Source organism: Rhodnius prolixus, unplaced genomic scaffold (genome assembly GCF_049639745.1).
Source record: "Rhodnius prolixus isolate KJV_2025 unplaced genomic scaffold, Rpr scaffold_22, whole genome shotgun sequence".
Taxonomy (NCBI): Eukaryota; Metazoa; Arthropoda; class Insecta; order Hemiptera; family Reduviidae; genus Rhodnius; species Rhodnius prolixus.
The window spans coordinates 678558-704025 of NW_027411617.1; the positions used below are offsets into that span (position 1 = coordinate 678558).

Consider the following 25468-nt stretch of genomic DNA (forward strand, 5'->3'; position numbering starts at 1 on the left):
ATTCTCAATTAATAGATCTAATATAAATATGGCTTGCACAAATAGATGATGTGGCTCTTCTACTTCAATTTAGTTAACCAATAAGCTCAACCCAATCCTGAGGTATTAAAGCAACCTAACCCAAAGGTTGCTGAACGAATCAGCCATCGCGTCCGCTCTTTTAAAAGAGTCAGACTAAACCAAGCGACTAACTGACGGTCTAAAAAAGTTTTTTGACTCTTACATAACCTGTTAGACAGTTCCAGTCGCTAGGTTGCAATTTGAGGCCAAAGGAAAACAACTAGTGGGTCACTGAACTTAAAGAAAAGTCTTTAACGAAGAGTAAAAGACAGGAAGCAGCTTTGGCTGCAGTGCTTCGGAGAACAGAAGTCGTTTTATAATCGGATTGTAAATGTGTCTCGAGTAAATAGGACTTTTGGATGGAATTTAGTCTCAATTGACTGGATTCCTCCTAAAATCCACTTTCACAAAAACAGTTTCAGGATAGAAATTAGTATTCCAAAATGTACTGATAAACCGCTTAGTCGGCTTAATAAAAGTAGTTTAAGTAAACAAGCATATGAGTTTGCTGAAATCACAGGCAAACTCTAACGTACTACTAGATAAAACACCACAATGCCAGACAATATCAATTATTTCAAGGTCCACAGCATGCTTATTTCCTTTCAATCTGATCCACCATAGATTAGATCCGCAGTGCTAGACAATATCATAGATGATGGGAGAAAATCAACAAGCGGTAAGAATCATAAAAAGCATGCGTACTTAAATAGATATGTTCAGAAATTGTTCATGAAGTTTGATTAAGAATTCCTACATCAGCTTAAATGGCCTGGAGGTTCTACTTACTTTCTGATCTCTCTATCATGTATCCCATTCTAAGGAAACCCTTCATTGCCCCTACGATAAGAAGAGTAAAAAGGTACTGCAACATTAGCAGTTGGCAGTAGGCCATCTGTTATTGAGGTGAAATCGCAGGCAAAACACACACTCGATGATTAAGGAAGTAGCTGTGTTACCCAGGGGAGAAGAATCGATCTATTAAAGAAAAAATCGATGGATCGTGACCAGATCGCGTAAGTTAAGTTCTTTAATACCAGAGACAAACTTAAAAAATGCTTCAGTCAAGTGCATCTTGCGATTTAACGACTTTGAGGCCATATTGATATTCATATTTCCACGACCAATAGTATAGAATCTAGAACCTACTTGTCGTTCTGTGCATTACTATATTTAGCAAAGGGTAGTAGTCTGGCCACTCTTCAGGGGTCAACCCCCGCAATATATTATACCGTCTTACCCCTCAAAGATTACTATGCACTATAACTAACTGACCCCCCTCAGAGGCCCCAGAATCGAACCTTTAAATAGTAGTAGATTTGACACCTGCTTTTGACGTTTCTCATTTGATACTTCCAAGCAAGTTAAATTTAGTTTTTAAACCTATTTTTCTCATTATTATTAAATGAATGAAAATTAAAAATAATAAATAAAACACATTGAAGTCTTGTACACAGTCATAAGCAAACTATCAAAAATTATAATATTAATATTTTGACGAAATTAAACGAAGTAAACTCTCAGTAATAAAGTTCCATTTGTCATTTTCAGTTTTGGCTGAACTAATATATTACAAACTACAAAATAATATTATTAATACTAACATGCGCTGAAACAGTGAATAGAATTTTATTTAAATTTAAGAAATACAAAAACTGGATGGCTGCTTACAGCCAAATAATAGCAACACATACTGTACTGAAATTATTGGCACACCAACATGTTGCACAAGAAAAAAATTAAAATAAAAAACCAACAAGTAATAATACATTATAATGTGCAGTGTAAATTATTAAGCTCACAAAATTTATTCTGTAAAATAATATTAAGAAATTATGAAAAGCTCTGAGCGCGAATAAACTAGAAGAAGAGATAAACATTAAGAAGCTTCCCAAAGACAGAATATAAAACCTAAAAACAAAAATATTATACTTGGGCATGCGATCTGCTGTTAAGTGCTTTAAGGTTAGTGTAAAAGATGAAAAATATCTGAAATTTGGACTAAATGTCCAGAGAACAAGTCCACAGTCATCTAATCATTGCAGATATTACTTGAGTAACACAAACCTGGACTACTCAGGCTAGATGAACTCGACCCTACAAAAAAGAATAATTTTTACAATCTCCATCACTACAAGAAAAGGTTTTTATTTACTGATTGATTCATCCGATAAGAAAAGGGAACATTTGTTACCCACTTCCATTTCTTTCTTTTTTTTTCCAAGTTTCCGACCCAGGGGTCAATTTCAGGGATAGTAGAGGACACTGTACAATAATTTTATTTGCATTATTAGATTGCATTTGACAGTTTTTCACTTTTAACGAGGTCAGCAGGTTAAAATGTATGTTGAATTCTAAAGTATATGACGCAAAAAAAATAAAACATTAAACAACAGATATTAGTTGCTATTTCTGTGAAATGTGTAATTAAAATTTATCTATGATAGTCCGAAATAGCAATGAGTATTGAGCCTTACAAAAACGGAATCACAGTTGAAAATGTGGTCCTAATAAAAGATCGATAAATTTCAACATCGTATAATTCCTCTCCTAATGGTTCAGTGTTGATATTTCTGCCAAATGTTGAGGTAAATGCTGGCTAGAATTAAGGAAGTTTGCAACGAGTTCTGAACATTACGAAGTCAGATATCACGGTTTAAAATATGACCGAATGAAAGATCGAGATTATCAAATTTTAGCATCGTAAAAGTTCATTCTATTGTAATTACTAATCAAAATTAATATTTATTTTTATTCAGCTAATTCCCCCTCTCAAGTGAGAGCAATGTGTAGCGAAATCTATGTAATTAAAATTAAGGTGTAATAATAATTAATCAATCTGAAGCAGTGAAGATGACCAACTCTTACGGCTTGTGTTCACAACTTAGTGTACCATTACGATGTCAACTGTAAAGAATGATATTGGTAAGTAACTTTTCTAAAGATGGTAATACCATGTTGATAATATCGGTATCCATTCGAATTAATTTTACATTGATGGCTATTCATAAACTGCGGCATGTTAATCGATAGTTGGGCGTAATGCCCCGCCTGGAAAAATACGTGACTTTTTCCTTTCTCATTTCGAGGACTCCTCTTTTTATTTTTTAAGCGGGATAATTTAGTGACTCCACATAGTCATTAGCTCCAAAGTTCCATTGAAAATAAAAAAATATTTTGAAGGAATAGTCACTAATTTATCCGTCTGAATGGTTAAATGTTTTTGTATACTTTTCGTGAGAGCTTGTCTAAGACTGATGAGAAAAATGAAAAGGACATTTTGTCTTTAAGAACTGACAAAAAGTGAAACTTCTTGGATTTTGGAAATTTACAACGAAATCTTCTTGGATCTGGTCCACGGCAATCGACTTGATAATGATTGTAAGTCTTGTTCATCAGATCTGGAAAATTGCAAATTTTGGAGAAAAGAAATATGTTTGTAGAATAGTTGCATTTAAATATAAAATTGGCTATTTGTTGAGTGTTGGTGCTTTCTTTGGTTTTGACAGAGCCACTGACAGCATGGCCCGCATATAGCATGCCGCACCGTTTGGATCTTTGGTACGGCTCACCAGCCATCATCATCATGATACCCATACACATAAGTTTATCATCATCATACACATATCTTTATCATCATCATACACATATCTTTTATTTATAATGCACAATTAATGAAAATGGAGTCGCTGACTGACCGAGTTTTTAAATTGAACAATTTTATTTAAAACTGTAAATTAGTTAGATTGTTCTTTATTTTACTGAATAAATTTATTTTGAAATTTTAAAAAAATATGCTTACCATTTGGTGAAACTGCACCGCCGCTCATCGCAGCCAAAGTGACTAAATTCTGCATACTCATTGGGTTTCCTAAGGACGATTTGAAAGCTATTACCAAAAGTATTAACCTGGTTAATGAGGTAATTTAAAATAAGTTACTACTAAACTACTTACATTAAATACTTTTCTTCAAATAAATCTAAGATTTGAATTGAAACTATTGCTTGAAATCGAGTAAACAACAGCTTTTAACACAAATTTTAGACTCTAATACAAAAAATAGTTTGATAATTGAGTGTTGGAATTTTAATAAAAAAAAAAGTTTATTTAAAATCAAACTAACATAAAAGCTTTCGGCAGGAGAACCCGGTTTTCAAATATTTTTTAAAATTATGTTGCCTGCAGGTTAAAATTTTAATGTTTATTCATTTGAATTTTATACTGTTATCCCAATTTAAGAAACACAGTTTAAAATTTGATTCTTATCATAAGTATTATCATTTTCTACTTCGATATTTGTCGTTTAACAATATCGCAATCTCCAAACTCCTGGCAAGAAACTAAAAAGTATATTAGTTGAAGCAGAAACCTTAAGAAAGAGATCCCAAGGGACTCGACATGTAATTCCTCTGTTAAATGTTTAATAATTCAATTTTCTGACCAGTTCTATTGCACCTTTAAAAAGCATCAACATCTGTTCCGTTTGTTTGGCATTATCAAGCAGGGCTACAACCGCAATAGAGGGAACCGTATATCAAGTGAACCGACCATTTATAAATTTATAACATATGTCCCTCAACTTACAACGTGAACTAAAATTCGAAGGTTTCTAATTAAACTTCTAAATCGTCCTTATAACCGATTGATTAAAATTGAATTTATTTTGTTGTGAATATCTTTTAAGAGAAAACAAAGACCTTTTCAAAGAGAAAATTTAGTTAAGCTTTGAAAATAAGTAAATGAAATTCTTTCTTAACTATCATCAATTAATTATGTGAATGAATTCTTTATCCCGTTGGATTTCCACGCAGTGGCTTTACGGCTCCCAGTCCACTGCAAACGTTTTCTTGGAAAACCCCCTTTGCTCACATAACACAGTTTTTGGAAGAAAAAAGTGCGGAACTGGCCAATTTAAAGTGGTTTATTTTCAAATTTGTGCCAAGTTTTGCTTTATTAACTCCATTCAGACATAGTAAAACTGTAAAGTAAAACAATTGACATGATAATTACCGTTTGCAACTGAAATATTAGCCAAGCCTTGCAAAGCGGCTAAGCCTTGAAGATTGGCCGGGTTGATTTCGTTGAGACTAGCATTTGATCCATTTAAGGCAGCGATATTTTGCAAACCTGTAAATTAAAACAGAATTTTACATTTAGAGGTAGTTTAGAGTGTAATATGTAAAGTAGGCTCCAGTAATTTGTTCGAACTTATCGTCCTTAACGCTAAGAGGTCTATATTTTTTTTTACAAGAGAATGCATTCTTAAGCAGTTCGAGGGGAAAGTTGGGAATCTTAATTCCCTCTAGAATGCCAGATATGTTCAAAATTAACGGCCTAATAATATGAATTCAATATGTACTTAAAATTCCCACTTTAAAATTGTGTATGGATGTGCCACAAGGATAAATAATTTTTTTTTATCGACCTCATCATACTAAATAGTTGCAACGAAATTTCTTTGCGTAAACTGCGCTGAGAAACTCTAGTTCATATCAGATTTTTCTGGGAGTATGAATGCTGCTAACATAATTTATTGTTATTTAATGCAAACTTTAGGCAATTGTTGACATTGAGTGGCTAGTTTCTCAGGGCGACTGGTGCCAATCAGTTCAACAAACCAGTGCTCTGAAGAGAATGTCAGGTGCGTGCCAACTAAATGGCATGTTGTCAGTGGGCTGCACTCTGGCCAGCATTTCACTCACTTCATCTGGCGACTTGATTATATGTTGATCTTTAATACAAATGGTCTAATCTCATGAGATAAATGCATAGCAGCAGTGTGACAGCCATCTGTGTTCTCTTAAAGTTTTAAAGTATTGAAATGTCATGAATCACAAACTTGAGCACCGGAAATAAGAATCTACAAGTTTCTGGTAAAGTGATCTTTATATTGTGTCACAGATACTGCAGAAAATGAACATTAGTATCAGAACACGAAAAGTAACGGAAGTTCAGGATAAATATGCCGCAATTTGAAGATAATTATTAATGATCGTTTGATGATTTTCCCGTCAATTTCATAATATATTTTTTCAAAGTTTCTTTCTTGGGAAAGAAGTAGTGAAGTTCTACATCTTCTAGGCTAATATTTCCTGAAATTTATTTACCTCTTAAAAGCTTAGAAATTATATTTTTGTGAAAACATCCTAACTTGCCTTCTTCTTTATCAACATCTACTGAAATTTTCTGAGAAAACCTGTAAATACTAGTTCTAAGCGGTTTGTTTTAACAGGTTACTGTAACCTTCATTTGTGTTTCTCATTCCTTACCATCTTCCATTCTGCAAATATTTATACCACAATCAACAACAGATAATATTTCACAAAGTGAGAAATACCTGGAGAATTGTGTAACAATAGTTGTGTCCCAAGACTGGGTTGTACGTTGCTGGTCTGCAGGTGCTGCAACAACTGCAAAGGACCCAGACAAGAGGTTGGATCGCTCTGAAAAACAAGTGACACATCTTTACATATTCCAAGTTACTGCTCATGTTCTCAAACTGTCTCCGCTGATTTATGAATAAATCTTCTTTAAGGGAAGAGATTAGCTATGAGGTTAGCATACTGGACTCCCACGCGGAGGTCCCGGGTTCGAATCCAGCAGCTGACCCTTAGATTTTCTCTTCCTAGGAGCTTCTTACAGCTCACTGTCCGGTGATGGACAGTGTTGTCTGTAACGAGAGAACACTGCCCGGAGGCCGGCAGTGCACTGGAAAAAGCTCCGGGCGCTAATGACCTCAGCTGTTGATGCGCAAAAAAAAAAAAAAAATTCTAGAAAGTTCACAGGCATGGGAATTCCAACCAGGCTTGCGCGACAAACCAGTCTTGACAGCAGGGAGCACTAATTAAATGCTAGGGCTGAATGAGAGAATATTGGCTTGGTTAAGGTGGTGTAACGCAGTGTCTGGGAAAAATTGGTTTAGACTCGTCGGCCAAATGAAGAAATAACTTTAGAAGAGGAAGGCTTGCAAGTGCTTGGGTTCCTGTTCCACAAAGATTCATAAATCGCGTCCCGGAGCATCGAGTAGACAGATGATGGTCTTTAGGAAGTTTAAAGTACAGCTGTAGGCTAGGATTTAGTAGCAACTGCAGCTAGAGTTCTAGCAAAAGAAACTGTATTCAGTGAGATTATTCTTCACTGCGACAGGTCTGTTGGGCTCCTTCAGGGTCGCTCTCATTGATGAAACCACACACTCACGTTTTTCGGGGAGTTCTAGGAACCTAGAGCCTAACTCTCAGGCCAAATTCACGCCAATACTTTAGGGAGGCGTGAGGTAAAGAGGGGAATCGGCAGTCAGAGATATATCGATTTCCTCAGTATTCTGATGGATCCAAATTCTCCAAATTGAGGGAACCGTGGAGCTGAGAGCCAGGTATAGCCATTCCCTAAAGATTAATGCACTCCCGGTGGGTTCAAGGCACTCGAGTATGTTACTTCTGTTTGAATGCATCCATTAATGCTACTTTAAGTGTCTTTAGGTGAGTCATGAGCTACTGCCATCACCCTTATCACCAAAAACCTGAGCTAGTGTATGAAATCATGGGCTCAGATCTAAACAATAATGATTATCATCCTCTACAAGCTAAATTAGAGCTAAACATTCTAATCGATTCTAGACTGCGAATCCCCCATTCCTACAACACCAAGTTTCAAGTGATTTTAGTGAAGGACTGACAAGGTATACCTGTTGGTTTACTGCAGCTAAGTATGTCTGAGGTGATAGACTAACTCCAGCTAGATTCCACAGATTTGCCTGCATCTGCTGCAATCGCTTTTGGTCCTTTTCTTTTTGTGTGTCTGCAAATTTGACTACTAAAGGTAGGGAACACCCCTGAAATAATTTAAAAACAAAAATCTGTAAAATAACTTTATATTAAATAAATTAATAATTAAAAAAATTAGAGAGTATTGTTCAAAGAAGCCGAAGAACACTGGACAATACAATATCTCTACGATTTAAGAAGATATTATTTCCGATTATTAGAGAGAGATTGGCATTGGTTTTTAAGGAGAGATGATCCCTGTCCTTCGAACCATGTACCTGAAATATATAACCCAGAAAAAGATAAGTTTGGGTAGTCGGAACCCTCAGCGAGATTCGAAAGTATAAAGGGGATCTCTAGAGAAGCCAGAACGGATGTAAAGGAACGACCAGACAAATGAAATGGTGGAATCAAATTATGTAAGGACAGAACTCATGGAGAGCTCTACCGGAAGTCTCCTTGTGTACCGTAAAAAAATAAAAAGTACTCTAATAATGGCAATAAAAGGAAATAAAGGTGTTTTCTCTGATTTGAAAGATAAGATTAGAAACTGAAATTACTGAGGACTGTATCCAGTCCAGTCTGTTCGTTTGATATGCATGAACTTTAGCCAAGTTTGCTATAATTGTTGAAGAAATATTAACAAATAACAATAATGGCTGAACAATGTCAATTTGATGGACATTGCTGACCCTCTTTTTCTTCTTTCATAGATATCCTCTTAGGGTCCAACCTGCTTCCCATTTTGAAACATACCTTGAATAAATTTAATGGACCATTCTGTTTGCCGTTCGCTGCTGGAGCAGAGTGTGCTTTACCACCGGCTTCTCTTCACCCAACACGCACTTCTTTGTTCAAAGAATTCAAAGTGATTGACCTTTACATGAGCCTGTAATAAGGTACAAGGAGGAGAATCGTCGGAGCCCTATAGAGGAAAGTCTTGTTCTAAAGGCGTCCTTCCTGCCTTTCCTTAGGCTTTGCATTGCTGTCAAAAACGAAAATAGCCCTTGCCGAAAAACATTCTTAACAAAAATATTATTTTATATTCATCATCAAAATAAAATTTAAATATTTAATGTGATGCATAAAACAATAAATGTAAATGTTTTTAAATTGTAACCTTTGTATTATCTTTACAATAACATCTTTTCGCTCTGGAGCCGAACGATTTTATCTTAATCCTCAACTTTGATAAACTCTTCTTTAAACATAATCAAATTGTTAATGCTTGGTCTATACTTCAATGTCGTTTTATCATTTATGACTGTGTAGTTTGGACTTGCAGCGATTCGAAGAGGCAATATTCTGCAGGAGATGCATCGAGATCAGAGATCACTCCGTGAAAGTGACCTTGTCTCCACCAAAATTCGCCATCCCAAAGAACAGAAAACATGGAAAGGAGTCTCTACAGATAGGAATATGTTGGTGGAAAATATTTTTAAATTTAATATTGTCAGACTTTCCATTCCAATCGTGCAAAATGTAATAGTGTTCTAGCTCGCAATTCTCTGGTGTTTTAGGCACTAGCCGCTAGTAATAACCATGTTTCACCCAATTGTTCTGTTTGATTTTTGCTCGATTATGTGAATATTCGGCACCAGTCCTCTTATTGGCCGCGAGTAAAATTAAAGTTCTATTAAACAACAACTTTGTTTTAAATAAATTAAAAAATATAAATTTTATATTTGCAAAAAGAAAAAAGAAAAGATGTCTTTGAAGGTACTATGTAAATATAAGAACCATCTGTTTCAAGAGTCGTGTTATAGCAAATTTAAATATAAAAAACAAATAATGTAGATTCAATTAGCACAACTACTCGCCACAGATAACTATAAAGAAGAAGAGACTGTTATTGCAAAAGGACCACATGCAAACACCGAATAAACATACAGAAGCTTGTCAGTGTGTACACAAATACATCGGCCGTTTCTTTAACTAGGACCTAGAGAGCTACTGATAGCACTACAGCAACTTTGCCTAGTGATAAGAGAGGATATATATCAATGTAGTCAAACGAGTGTATAAATATTAGGACATTAAATATTGTAACTATTATAATGTAAATAGATTAGCTCTACTTAAGACTACACAGTTTGGATCCATGCCACACTTTGTCCTCGCAGGTACAATTAATTCTCTTAACAAAGTAGCATTTGTATCAAGTCACTTGCTCTGTTGACGTTCTTTTGCAAAGTTTGGAGCTGCAAATAAGAGTAAACCTTGCAATGTAGCTACATTCGGTTCGGTGAGGGATACGTATCAAGTATCCCCTGCTTGAGACACTACAGCAGCCATTCTTAGGGTCAAGTTTGTAAAAAGGATTAAGTTGAGCTTGGACGTCAGTAAAGTGCAGTGATTGTATCTTTGACGGTATATTTAGGTCGAAAGACGGCGTTACAACCAAAACATGGCTGAAGACAGGGGTAGGAAAACCTTTGCGAAGTGGGGTGGGTGGGTCAATTTTTGACTCCATTGTGAGGTTGCGGGCGCCCAATGGGCAGACCTATTATGAAAGTGTCCTTCTTAAAGAAATAAATGAAGAATCAGAGAAGGCAAGCTGAGGGCTGAACCTCGTGTTGGACGACCAGTTCGAGAATTGACAATGAAATAAAAATTTGTCACATCAAAACACTTATTGTCATGGATACCTATATTGGATTAATTAACTAGCATGGAACTCGGTAATGCCATAAGGATCTAAAAATAGAGATGGAATATGCTTTCAGCTTTTCTGGAGAACGTCCAGTTTTCTGCCGCGTCGTGCTATCAGTCGACTGCTGAAAATTGAAGACGCGAATTCGTAACTGAAATCTAAATGGACAAGGTGCTCTCGGAGACATACAGCCACTAGACAATGCAACAGAAAATGCGGAAGCACAAAGTGTGACAAGGAACCTGAGAGTACGCACATTAAGAGAGTGAGTTATAAAATTAGATAATTGAAAAAAAGGAAAGAAAAATAAAATGGGTTGCATGAGTGATTACCTCCATAGTTTTAGAGTGATGCATGGCTTTAATGGCGTTGATGGCACACTGCTTCGAGGTAAAAGTGACAAAGGCACACCCTGGGTATTCCGGAAACACACATACATAAGCCATTATACAATATGATGCCACAAATGGGAACTTCTAAGGAGCAAACGGCAAAAACCCCTTTTTACTTTTTTCAATTCTCATTTCAACTTGCCGTCTGACTGTTAACTTCAATAATCTAACAGTCAGATGTTTTGTTTTCAAAACAGATATACTAAACAGAAAAAAATTGACAGTTATGTACAGAATGACAAGAGATAAAGAAAGGAAAATTAGAAATGAACCAATCAGGCGCACGATATCCTTCCCTCCGACCGCAATCACTTTGGAATAAGGCGTGAACTGATGTTACTATTGCGCAGCTTGGGTTCAAGTCTTACCTTCCTCTCTAGTACCTCTTATTCTAACTTTTACAATTTGTAGAGAATGTCTTCAACACACCTCAACACAAAACAATTAAAAAAATAAAATAAAAAAGTGCAAAGGGATATCTGTCCGCGCCTTAGGAAATTTTAAAAAACTAAAAAAAATTATTTAGGAATATTAATATAGATATTAAAGTAGGTGAATATTAATAAGCTATTAAGGGGAAATTGCATGCGAGGGTTGATTGGTGGGCTTACTGAGCCGACCTGAGTTTTCTTCACTGGACATCCTTCTCCGGTCAAGAATCTTCCTTCGCTCCTTTCAACTGCTCACTCTGGGCCAAGGTTCTTCAGGAATATCTGACACATTCGATACCTAGTTTAGCAAAGGCTGAAACTTGCATCATACTTTTCCAGATCGTAACTGTCCACACAGATCTTAGTTGCCTGTATCTGGCAGGTCCGTTGGGGCTACGCCCTTTTGGTTCGCTTCTCCTCTCTCCGATTGCCAGCAAAAAGGTTCACTTTCCCTCAAAAGGGGAGCAGCTCTCCCACGTTTTATGCGTAGTTTTGAAATAAACCCATGAATGAGTTGCGGCTAAATGAAAGGATCCGTCTAGAAGATAATTAATTAATTGAATGGGAAACAATGCGCATGCGCCTTAAAAAAAACAGTGTCCGCCTGTATGTTCAAATTTCTTGAAAAGGAATCTGAAATCAGTTCTGGGTCTCGGTGGTATATAAGTGAGTGAATAGACGATAGCCATAATGTGACGATTCCATGAGATTCAAATCGATGTTCACATGAATCGGTTCGATATGATATCCACATTCCACCGGAAGCAGGTTTTCCAACGGTTCAATATCTAAAAAGAAGAACTAACAAGGAAGGCTTATGAGTTCGAAGTGGAAAATCAAACAATGTGAATGTTTAGGAAATGATAAGTTGTGGCAGCAAAGTTGAAGAGATTTCTCAAGGAGCGTATGTTATTATTTCTGGGAAAAGGAGCGAGTCTTGTTCCCGCATGCAGTTACAATCTGACTTAGAGATGGGAAGTTCGAGAAAGCTATTCTCAAGCTGCAACAAGTGCAAGGAGTTGGTCTTCTTTCTGGCCAAGCTTGAGCTCGCTTTTCTAGTGCAAAGTTTGTGCGGGCAGAGACTAGCTACACTGACCAATCAACCCTCGCTGTATTATCACTAGAGAGATCCACAGTACACTTTACACTTCAAACATAAATAAAGAACATAAAATAAAATAGTAAATAGAGAGATTAACACTAGTCACATGATATGTATTTACTCTGACATGTATTAAAATGACTCAGATCATTTATTAAATGACAGCCCTAGAGTAAGCTACACATGGTTAGCGCTGTGCTCACTCTAACAGATATCAAATAGAATGGTAATAAAACAGAGAACAGAAAACGTCACGATATAGTGAGAAGGAACGCTGTCAAACTGGAAACAAACGATCAGTGTGACACACCGATATTAAGTGTTCAACTGTACAGAAAGAGAACAAAACTTTGTCGCACATCTGTTTTGTTCCATTTCACTGTTAATCACAAATCAATATAAGCAATTCGCTACCTTCAAAAAAATAAAAAATAACTTGAAAAAAATCGTTCTAAATAAAAAGAAAATTTTATACTGAACATTATTTAAATAGATTTTGTATTCCAAATTTAGATAAAAATTGCCTACCCGTTGCACTGGAAACAAGTCTACTCAACTGTTGTGTTGAAAAAGTGTCTAGAATACTTTTAGAAAGGAGACTTCAAGTAACAGGAGTTACTATCTAGCAGGTTGGGATTATTACCTTTACTTTGGCCTGCCGTATCCCGCAGCACCGTACACTCCTCGATGGCGCCGTATGGCTCGAACATGGCTCTCACGTCATTCTCGGAGTACTTCTTTGACAGCATGCCCACGAACAGCTTCCTCTCTGTCACAACATTCAAAAAACAATCAATATAATTATAAATTTAAAACAAAAAAATCTTAAAACAAGAGATCAGTGAGATGGGCAGATTTCGAACTAAGAACTAAGGAGCGAAATTCATCGCGCTCTCTGTCCTTCCCCATCACACAGACATCACTCTGCAGAGAATTACTACTTTACATCTTTCTATTTTATTATCACCCACAATTCCACAATTGATTAATGTTATACTGCGCATTCATAAACATACTATACGTAATATTCTTCTTAAAACTACGGTTTTTGGAATTTATGAGTGAAGCGGAAGTGAGATCAATCAGACCCAGCGGAAGCATCCCAGTTCAAGAGCAATCCTCGACATTAGTTTGCTGCAGTCCTAAGTTCCAAGAAACGTTTCCACGGTGTAATAATGGTGTTACGATGGTGAAGGGGGGCTCGTGTGAGCGTTGCCAGCAGAATATTGTTACGGTGCGATGTGGGTACCAACTATGGTGACCTAGTTATCAGGGCGAGCGGACCCACATGGAGGCATGCTCGTACCTGCATTTCGAAAAACATGTATTTATCCCTCCCAGAGAACACATCCCCTCGAATCCTCGAACTCCGAAACTCACGGCTTTGTTCCTCTGCTTGATACAGGCCGCCGTCAGTTTCCCTCAGATATTCACAAAATATATAAAATGCTCAATCCTTTTCAATTTGTATAAACATTTATATGTTAGAATTAAAAAGAACTGTCATCATCTTCAAACATCCTGGCAGAGTGAAAAGTTTTCAGCCTAAAGATAAAGATGGCATTGCTATAACCCGGGAGATGACTAATTTAATAGCTTTTTGCTTGAAACTGCTTGAAAGTCACAATTGAACACTGCTAGGGTTCTGCAAAGTGGCCCAGGGTATCGCAGTTCAAGCCGCAGAAAAGAAAACACCTCTTTTGATAAGTCCAAGGATTGTTTTCCAAGACGTACGAGGTCTAAATTATCCCAAGAACTTACATGCATGCTGGCGATATCAGTGCTATCAAGTCATACTGTGAGAAGTCATAGCCTTAATTTGAAGAACATTTAAACTACCAAGGGGGGGGGGGAGGTTTCCAATTTTCTCATCCGAGTTTTCATTAGTGAAAACATGGCGCGCCCATGGTGTCCAATTTTTCCTCTTCGGCAAGCCAAACAAAGGAACCAATTTTTAAATCACTGTCATGTATATTTACAAATTTATTTCTCTTCGATATTTATTGACTTTTAATGAGCTACACGTACCTGGAGAGTCTGCAGAATTAATTCAATTTAGTTGCTAAATATATCACGTATTAGTGACGTGAATGTTGCGTCGAAATGTGTTATTGTTTACGTGATTTCACTGCTAGAAGTTAAACAACAGTAATCAACAATAAATTATTAAAGTTAAGTTAATAAAAAAGATTGAGTTGAGAGAAGTTTAGGAAGCACACTAACAAATTCTCCGAGCATATTTTCTCTCCCGGAGGGAAATGAATTAACAAAGAAAACTGCCACGGTCCCAGGGCGCTGATTGCTTGGGATACCACTAGGACTCGAGGAGGACCTACTTGTACGAACTTACCGCAGGAAGTTTGAAAATCTGCTCACCCCTTTGCAAATGCTTGCGTTACGTTCTGCACGGACCTTAAGTATCCAGGTAGGAACTAAGAACGATGAAAATAATCACGTTTCATCAATGATACGGGTATAAAGATGAAACCTGAAGAAACAAAGGGCCGTTGGTCAAATAAACCATCCTTGTGGATCTAAGAGAAGAGGAAAGATGAAAATTGAACTCCAGAATACCATATATAAAAATTGTCCAATAGATTCTAAAGTAGAAGAAGTTGAAGTAGAATTCATCTTCTTGTAGCAGAGGGGAACTAAGAAAAGATCCTAAACAAGGGTGTTCTTCAAAAAGTACTCAGGATCATATCAGCAAATTTCTGCGGCTACAAAATAGTACATGCATCCTCCTTCAAATAGTTCTAGATGCCACAGGAAAGGTATTTGACCCCTTCAACAAAAGTTTCATAAGAAACAGGAAGTCTCTAAAGAATTCTCTCGAAGTTTCAGATCGATTGTGAGATCCCATCCTATCCTATGAATAGAAACATGAGTCGCAGTGCTGAAAAAGCCACAACAGTTTACCTAGTTTAAAGTCAAATAGCAAACGTTAGCAACAAATATGCCCTACTGAATAGCCAAGTTTAAACAGAGGAGACACCTTCACTAACTGTCGGGAACTAGATCAAGGAAAGGTGAACAGCTGTGGTTTCAGCGCGCACTAACAGATCGTGCTACTGTAGCCTGGAATCACCAGCTCGCCAGTTTGAAGAGCACCGTTCAAATTCACCGCATAGTTTTACATTTCCCATAACCTAGACGGCCATACACAATAGCCTTAAATTTAAATATGTTTTAGTTCGCTCCCCTCCTCTACGAAGGCCACGTGCGCATTACCAAAGACTGACGGTGCCACAATCACAAGGTCTATTTTTTTCACGATGAAATTCGCTTCACCTGAAAATTAAATTTTTCAAATCTGGATGTTCAAATAATTTTACTTTCTCTTGTCTGCTGGTAACAAGAATTACGGCTGGAGTTCGGAATGGAGTGTTCACTAGAACTCCACATCTTGAGGTTCACCGCGTGCAAGAAAGCGGTAGGTTTACAGCTGTGAGCAGACCCATTAAGGGCACTAAGAGGGAAAATACCCCACTCTGCCATTTCTTTTTCTTCATTTTCTTAAAAACTGCTCCCCTGATGATTTTAAAACTTTGAATTTTAATTTCATAGATGAAGATCTAAGAGTAGATCTTGAAGGTTAACGTTAAGCTTTCTACAATTATATAAGATAGTCACCTGGATTATATGACACGCTGGAGTTGCAAGATTGGCAAAAGCCAAGGCGGGAATTTTATAAAGTTCAAGAGTAGAAAACTCTTTCGAGGCTCACCGCACTCGAAACACTAGAATCGATTCTTCTAATTGTTGTTGACTTTAGGAGAGTTACATTCACAGCTCTCTATAAAAGCCGCTTCGATAAATTATCCTGAAAATAATTAATAAATGGAATGTAGTGCGAATAGAAACTGAAGTCAACGATCGCAATCCACTTAATCCAAGGCTTGTTGTCACAGAAGTTAGAGAACATGGATTCAGAGGAATAAAATTTAAAAATTAGCCCACATTGATATTTAGAGAGTGTAAAGTGGGTAACACGCTCACGCATTAAACAGTCAGAGGGGCGCCCCAGCGTCCAAAGGTCTGCCAGATTAGTGGATAAAAGAGAACCAATAGTAATTAAAATAAAGATAATTGAATCAAAATTTCTTTAAAGCATTTGCTGCTCTCAAGCACGTTGGCAAAGCTCTCCTGAAAACATGGTTTGGTAAATCCGTTTAACGAAAGCGCGGAATGACTTTTCCAGTTTTGCGATTTCCAATGGTTCCAAGAATTTGATTAAAGTTCAAAAGGGCTCCAGGAACCTAAGACCTCTGATGTTGACGCGCCTTAATTTGAAATATACATATATATATTGGAGAGTTGTTAAGGACGACTAAGTAAGAAGAGAGATCAACATGTGGCGAAATAGCAGAGTTGAATATTGATACAGGTGTTTTTATCGATATGTGCGCCCAGGGATGTGTTTGTGTACACTTACATAATTATATAACAATACAATGTGGCCACCATGGATGTCGCGAACACTTGCAAAGATCAGTAAAATTGAGCTGTGTGTTGGAGATAAGTACATACATGGCAGCTCTGTATTGCGCAACGAATCAAACTTTTTAAACAAAATTCTCCAGGGTAGACGAGGTACAGTTTGAGCTGCACCTGGCAAACCGATCCCTCTCCACTAGATTAGACACCAATCGTCCCTCACACGACTCTCTCTAACTGTAGATCTCAAAATTTGAATTTATAACCGTCTTACCAAAATCGAAGACCAAAACAGATTTAACTCAATTTAACGCATTATAGCTTCGAAAGCGCCATTAAATCCAAATGACACTTTACGCTCATTCCTCCTCAGAACTTTAAAAAAATCATTCAAAAACCGTTGAAATATACTTGTATTTATGTGCATGTGTAAGTGGATTTAGTGTAATCGCAAAAGTGAAAAAACTTTTGAGTAGAAAGATGGCATTTCTGGTTACGAATTTCCTTGAACCCCGGAATTCCAGCAATACCCAATCAAAGGACGGGAATTGTATTGAAGTAGCACTTTAGAGGAAGCGACATCCCTTCCCAGAAGTGCTCCGCTTTCCTGGAAAAGTGGCTACGCCAGTGGCGTGTTCAGTGAAGTCGCTGGACCGCTTTCCAAAACATTTTCAAAAGTAAATAATCAAATTTTTGGCATTTCCGATTGAAGTCTTCATTGCTAGATTAGGATTGGGTCGAGCGGTGGTTCAAACGGAACCTGAAATTTGAGAGATGGATTTGAGTTTTGGGTACATTTCCTGCGCTGTAAACCCAGTTGGATAAAGTACACGATTGTGTAACACTTCATCTCACGAGCCTTTTACAAGGCAGATGAGTGACCTCTGCTGGTTTGCACACATCTACCATTTACAACGCACACTGGGATGTGCAGCGTGGGGTCCCTCTAGCGAGACGCGCTATCAGAAAGACTACATTACATCATATGCTGAGCCGCCTTATCGTAGAACAAACATATTCCAATAAATTAGCATTGAAGAGATAAAGTTGTTTACGTTTGATTAAACAGAGTAATAAAAAAATTGTGCAATGTTGAAGGCTAGTTATCTCTACGTGCGGATAACCGGAGACTCTGCGAGCAGTGGTGTCATGTGAAAGCCGGCTCTGGCGTAATCCGATATCCACTGAGTTATGCGGATCTTACTTCCCCCTGCAAAGATAAAAGAGACATAACTACTAAACTGAGTCAGCAGGACTTTAAGAAAATCCTGAGCGAACACCCACACTATTAGGAAAGTTATTGAGTTTAGAATCCCTAGGACTTGCTTTAAAATGGTTTCGAGGAGAAGGCTAAATGACTTCCGGCCATATTTCCTTTTATCTCTGTTATCACAATCATCCGTTTAACTAATTTCGAGCACACCTGAGCTTATTTATAAAAGTATCTTATTCTGCAAAACTCTAACGTACAGAAACGATGACGTCAAGCTGACACAGGAACGTTCTTAATAATTTAGGTTCGTGAAGCTGGCGAGGGATAGTGGGCGGATGTAAACAGTGTATTATGTGTTATTGAGAGTGGCCAGCGGACCGTGCAATCAGCTGGACAGTTTGCCGCGAACTATGTGAAGTAGAGACCGCCACAAACACGAACAAAGCACAGCACAACTATCTACACTCAGGCTCACACCACTATTTCATATCTCTACATGTAGATTTTTTTAAACTGCAATGATAATGCTGCAGATCTTGTAAGTTCATTCACTACACATCGTGTGCTCGACTAAAGCGAACTTTGGACGATTGCAGAAGATGGATCGTGGTCTCCCGTCTTTGAGTGCACGTGGGAGTACAAGTCTAGCACTAAGAAGAGGCATCCCGAGCTTTGGTACTTAGAGAACAGGATTCTAGGTGTGTACTTGCTATTCCCAAAAGTACCTGTTCAATCTTTGGTCACCACTTAGTATAGGGAGAAGTCCAGACAGTTGCACCCCTGATCACCAATACCTAAGCAGCTGTGCAACACACCCCATTCTCCTTACGATGGTGATTAAATCTATTGAAAGCCAACAGACTGTTAGCTCTGAAGCTAAATGAACTTTACGTGAGAAAAGAAAAACGCAATCTATTTCCTCCAAGAAAGAAGGAACAGAAAGAGCTGAAGCTGCAAGTCAAGGCTATAGATCGATTAGAAGAGGGAAAAGAAAATGTACGACCAATGAGGAAGCAACAGTCCAACTCATCGAACATTCTCACCGATGGCAGAGGAGGTAGTCACCGCTATACATTATTCATAGGCAGAATGGACGTAATTACTCAAGAGGCGACAACATAGCTCTCTATGGCCTTTTATTTGGACCGTTCTCCTCTCAGGCATCAGTCCAAGGAAGAGTAGATACCCTGCTGGGACAGGTCACCCTGAATTATTCAATACATCCGGCCACTGCATTCATCATACTGCCATAGCCACAAGCACCACTCTTGCTCCAGATACCTTCATAGCTCACGCTAGAATTTGTTTTTAATAAAAATATTATTATAAACCAATTTTTTGCGCCTTTAGAGGCCTTCATACAAATGGAAAACAGCTGATTCACCTGCTAGTAAAGGTCTTAAATTCGGCTGCAAGAACTTGCTTCTTAACAGTCTTAAAGAACTTCACTTTCTCCAGATCCAATCAGTCTTCACTTGGTAGAGTCGATTTCGAGCTATGTGAAAAATTTAGTTAAAACACACTCGACTTTCAATCAAAACTCCACGACGTTCTCTTAAGACAGCTGATAAAATTACCCTTCCCGATTCTTTAGGGAATAGGCAAGTGGGTTAATCAACTAAACAACCTCTCACTGACAATATCTCTTTGATGCCAACTGAGCTCTTCCAGTTAATATCGGCGTAGCTTGTCCAAGTTCTTCTCAAGTCCAGGTTCTTAGACTCGGAAGTTTCTTCGAACAGAGAAAGCAATGCATGTTAATAACTAAGGGTGACTCAACTAGCAAAAAGCGAAGAACAACAGGAGAGATTAGGAATCCGGGTAAACCGAATAAGTAGTTTTCTTGGATGTGAACTGCAAGATGTTGACCCCATCAGCGCTCTAACAATAATTCTTTAACAAGGGTAAGATGTTGAATGATTGATGTGCCTAGCACTAATATTCCCTTGTGAATTATTCAACGGCAAGGAACCTCTGACTGGAAACTGTGGCCTGGCCGTCTTATACACTGTGGAGACTCACACCAGGTACTAAGAGAACGGATTCTGAAAGGCTGTATACTGGCTGCTAAAATCAAAATGGAAATCTCATTCAAATCACTCAGGAAACTAAATGTCGTGTCAAAGTGAGAGAGCTGTGCCGGCTAGAAGATCGTTTTGTTGATATTCCATTCTCTACATATTTATAGAGAGGGGGGCAGCCAGAAACAGAGATCCTGTCCAAGCACAACTCTTTCGCCGCACTGCTCGAACGAAATCTCTAAAGATCCCACTGGTATACATCTTTTCTCAGTTGTTCGAATCGATGTATATAATGATAATTGCTATTCAAAGTGACAGAATCACTCTGCTCATCACCAAGAAGTCCGCTGGTACATTGTGCAGCCCAGATTTTCCTCAATTAGAAAATCTTTGAGTGAAAGCCTTTGCACTTTCTCTTACCCCAATTTTCTCAATGAAGTTTTCTCACTCTCAATGAAAGGTTAGGGAGGCAACATCACTCTGAGTTTTGCAATTAACAAATTGAATGCAAAAAATCAGGAATAACTGATTTTTCATTCTGTAAAATGAAATAATTTGCTTTTGAATTTCTGCAAATTCGCTCTCCTACTTACAAAAGCATTTCATTTACTATTACACCTGATGTAAATATAATAAGACATTAATGTCGTCGATCTATTATCTAGGAGTAGAGAAGAAATATTAGCTGTGTTATGGCGGGGAGGCTCGGGATGACGTGGCGGCATATGACTTTGACAAACCTCTATTTATATAAGCGGCCGAGCGCGCCATCTATAAATCACCAGCGCAACTACATGACGTGGCCGCCAGCTTCTACTCATGTTATTCTTAGTCAACTCTCTCTAGTGTGTGTCGCGAACAATTACTAAATACTATATTGGATGTTTGGATATGGCTGATCTAGTCGCCAAGACAGCAAGTTCAGCACCTTAGCGTTGTATAGTCAGTCACACTTCCCAACAATAACATCATTTAAACAAGGTCCACTCCTGAGCTGAGTTAACCTCTTCTGTCACAATGTTCTATCTGGGTGCACCAACACGTCTGATCTTAATCAATAAGAACGGGTGAACTCAAAATTGAAATCTTAGGTCAATGAATACTTTTAGGAATTTCCATATTTCCATCTGCTGACGCATCAAACTCTATTTTCCGAAACTTGCCCTAATTTAATGCATATTTCAGCCAAGGAGATCCAGCGTCATCCCTTACACGGAACTAGAAAGCTAATGAGAACTTCATCCACCGGAAATGGTGATTTATAAAGTTTCTTCACTTGCTCACATTTACTAAGGCAATTTGCCAATTTGTCACTGCCTCCAAAACTTAGCAAAAATTTATACTGAACGAAGTTTCTTTGCTCAAATAAAATTTGCAGAGCCATTTCCACTGAAAATGCAAACTAAGTGATACGCTACATGGTTATTTACAAATCGCGCTGGCAGATTGTAAATACGTTTTATTAGTTCATAAGAGTTTCTTTTATTTCAAGAAACATAAAACCCGCGATAAATTTTCCAAAATATCGAAATGGCTTTACGTTAGCTCCCTAACTTCTTGGATCCGTTATAAAATCTACATTCGCGAAAAAAATTTAGGTTTTGTCGACATGGAGTGCGCGTGAAATAAAATGATCTTCTATGGTTTCCTTTTTTCTGAAAAGAGGGAATTCCTACTTTTCCTTTCAAGGGATTTCTTCAAATTCATACTTTGAACCAGGACACAAAGTTGCCCTAAACACTACACGATTGCCCATATTCCCCTTTTTTGCCCACAGCCTATCAAATAGATTTGAAAAAATGTTCCCAACTTAAGTCGCAAATGTCAGGAATCGCACGGAACTAACTTAAGGTAAGTTAGAGGCTTGTATTTTTCAGTTGAGCAGTTCTGTTCACACGAAACAATAGAGTCTGAGGTGAGTTTGTTCAATTAAAAAGCTTTGGGATGCGTCAGATGATTCTATTAGCAGTGGAGAGGAGCGCTGGCAGCTGCTGTGGGCAGTGAAGTGAACGAATATTCCAGTCGCTCAAGAACTCAGGCGAGGATCGATCTTCGCCCGACATAAGGACGTCACCGTGGGACCCATCCTCCTTAAATATCGTTCCAATAACGGAGGGCGCCAGCGGCTCCCCAACCTCCATATCTCACTTCCACATCGCTCTTCCTTCCGCACTCCATCCACAGATACACCCTTTTAGAGACATTCGTGGAAAATTAATACTACCAGCCGTTTATTAATTATTTAAAGGCGAAATTAACACTAAGATCACAGACGCCTTTCTGATTGCCCACTGACTAGTGTTATCTGGTGGGATACAGCACTTCCATCAAGGACAGTCAGCTTTATAGACAACTATAACTTAGCTAACACCTATGGCCACGCAGGCCTGACGAGCCAGTGACTTCCGGATGGAAGTACCACACGTCACAAGGTAGGCTAATCCCCCCCATCACCAATATTATTGTTATTACAAGTAACAATAATTCTTTGGGGAGGTACTAAAAATCCCTATTGAGCACTTAATTTCAGACGCCTGAAAATACTTAAAACCGGAACTTGGCTCATCCAAAGAATAATTTCTAGAGTAACTTCATCAAACTCTAATGTGTGCATTACAGGTGAAAACTGCATTAAAGGAAGTGCAAGTAAGAAATGGTTCTGACAGGGAATGCAACAAGAAATTGATGTGTCAGTGCGCGGCCGAAGTGAGTTCTGAGCTACTCCAGCTGTGGATCAGCTGACACTAAGAGCAACTCCCTGGGAGCAACAGGTGGCTGACTGTCCGTCCGCCGCCCTTCAATTCACACAACAAAGAAACATCTACCGTAAATACACCCTACAGTGTAAGTTTGTAGAGGAGCGGAAGCGGGATTAGCGTTGAGTAGATTAGCCCCTTCCTCAGACATCAGATGGTTTACCATGCAAGCTTTTAACTGCATCCCGGTAACTGCAATACTGCATATCTCACAAAAACATTAACCGTTACACTCGCAAGAACTGAATGCAATAATAATAAATGGCCTCACTACTAACTTAAGAAGTACAACAATCGCGTCTAATTCTAGGTTCCAAGTACTTGCTGCAATCACCGTTCTGAAGTCACCAAAGTAACATAAAGAAGTTTTTACAAAATAGTCTGTGTTTGCGAACGTGTAACTAATTGCAACGCAGGGTTTTTCTAACTTTATGTTTGGTTTGGAAACTCCTTGGGGGCTGATAAGTAGGAAGTAGGCCATCTAAATCGCTCCACCGGAAGTCACAATTTACTGAATGATATTGATACTTTTCTAAATATTGAGACTTGGTCAAATAAACAAATAATTAGCAACTTTTCTAAAAAAGAACTTTTCGAAGCAATTTCAATTATTTTTCTTTTGTTTTAATCTTCAAAATTCAAATAAATATATTTTCTTACAAAATTACTTTATGTGTAGATAAAATTGTTATATGTATTTTTTAAAAATAAATTATGAAAACAAAAAATATATGTAGAGATAGCACAATATTAGGAAAACAATATTAATTACCCCGATGACACGAGAAAGAATTTACTCCTCCATGAAGCCATTATCTGTAGAAAAATGGTCCAATTAAGTTAGATCTAATAATGGCTGTAGTTGAAGAATATTGTGGATTTAGAGGAGCTTAATTTGTAAATAATGCTGTATTTAACAGTCTCTGTCCTTAAAATCTTCACGCCCCCAACCCCATTAATATAATCTTTAGTAATAATTATTTTGTCTGCAAATTAATGTTTCACTAGCGAGAAGAACTGAACATGTATTGGTATTCTACTGAGGAGGGCAGAGCACGATCGCTAAATATCCTGAAGACAATAAAGCTTCCTGTCCTCTCCAGATCTAAACAAGCTGCTTCTTTTCCCACCAGTTCTTACGATCAAACATTTTAGGGGGGGAGGGATGCATCGACAAAAGGAAATGAAAGGAATTATTAATTATAAAGACTGGGGGGTAAGCACAAGCGTAATTAGAAACATGCAAATTTTAGTGGTGAATGTGTAATTAGGTAATTAGGCTGAGGAAGGTTACAGTAAGGTTACAATAGAGAGAAAGATGGAGGGATGGGATGTCTTAAACAGCCTCCACAGTGCTACCAACTGCATTAAATTTCCATCCATCAGGGCTACCTTAGAACCTCCACTGCAAGTGCTTTCTCCAACCGACTGTTGCTAATTAGAATAAATAATTTGCTATTAATAATTCTAGCAGCTCCAAACTCCAGACTTAGTTTTGTTTCCCTTATTTAAGCCACCACCCAGACGGAGAATGCCAGGCGTACCAACATTTACGAGTTATTGCACACCCAGTTGGCCAGGAGGACGTATTTCTCTGGCTGATCAGAGCCAATGGGTGATTACTTAATATTTCGTAGAAAATTAAGACTCGCACAGTTTCTCTTGCTGCGACCAGTACTCAATGTAGATTTGTGCGGCTTGTAAAAAAGTAATATCCAGCAGATGTTTAGATCAAAATAAAAAAAATAATTCGTTATTTGGTCAGTACTATCAACTATTAAAGAATAGTAATATTTACTTTTTTTAACAACAGCAAAAAAAAAAAAGCAAATCTTGCGATGGCGTCTAGTACAACAAAAACTGGCGGCCAGCTTACCATTCCCAAGTTCAAAGTCTTACTTTTTGAAAAGAAATTCCTTTACATATATGCAGTTGTTACTCGTATTAAAGGTTGACAGTCCGGTAACGCAAAACAATAACTGTTCTCTTTAAAGAGATAACGAGTCGATATAAGAAGAAGTACTTTCACATTTCTAGTTGCCTAAATTGACTAGATAACAAGCTAACTACCTTCCACCGCAACCAGCTCTCTCAATTTACCGAAATGTCGAATTAGAAATATTTAAGTACTCAATTAAAGCTATTTTCAGTAATTCATAATTACTAATTGAAGATGAAGTCGGCCTCACATTGTGAGCGTTTCATAAACACTGGCCTGATGACCTTGTCTGGTTCGAAGTGAAACTCGAGGTTGGAAAGCTCTGGAGAACTATGCAAATCGGAGTGGGTTCAAATCTGATACCAAGCTCAAACACACCTTCAAGAACTACTAATAGCCTGAGGCTGGTGATTAAGGTTCGCATATCTAGTCAGCAAATTGGTTTTAGAATTTATTTCTAAATTAATTCAAACATTAGAGGCAGTCACGTAGTTCTTCTAAACAATCAAGATGCAGTTAGGTAGCCAGCAGCTCATGTCCTTGGTCAGCTGCGGAGTGGGAGGTTCGCGTCACCAATACTACTTTTGAGTATTTAGCTCGCGTTTGGACAATCTACCTACAGTACCATTTTGCTGTGCTAAGGTATTCGGAAATTTAGGCGATCTCCAAATGTCTCATTCTTACAGAGACAAGAATCTGT

General features: G+C 37.8%; 1 protein-coding gene across 19 annotated transcripts in view; it reads right to left on the reverse strand.

The window, feature by feature from the left end:
- LOC141457520 (CUGBP Elav-like family member 1-A) overlaps positions 1-25468 on the reverse strand; it is a 585923-nt gene that overhangs the window by 24457 nt on the left and 535998 nt on the right. For 14 of the 19 annotated variants that reach the window (XM_074134630.1, XM_074134647.1, XM_074134641.1 and 11 more), the window contains 7 exons: positions 13046-13171; positions 10810-10889; positions 7746-7892; positions 6399-6504; positions 5072-5188; positions 3863-3949; positions 2128-2157 (listed from right to left, as the gene is read on the reverse strand). In XM_074134630.1, coding sequence (XP_073990731.1) covers positions 2128-2157; positions 3863-3949; positions 5072-5188; positions 6399-6504; positions 7746-7892; positions 10810-10889; positions 13046-13171 — 693 coding nt within the window. The remainder of the gene's footprint in view (positions 1-2127; positions 2158-3862; positions 3950-5071; positions 5189-6398; positions 6505-7745; positions 7893-10809; positions 10890-13045; positions 13172-25468) is intronic. The other 5 variants (XM_074134638.1, XM_074134636.1, XM_074134637.1 and 2 more) reach the window with 3 other exon arrangements.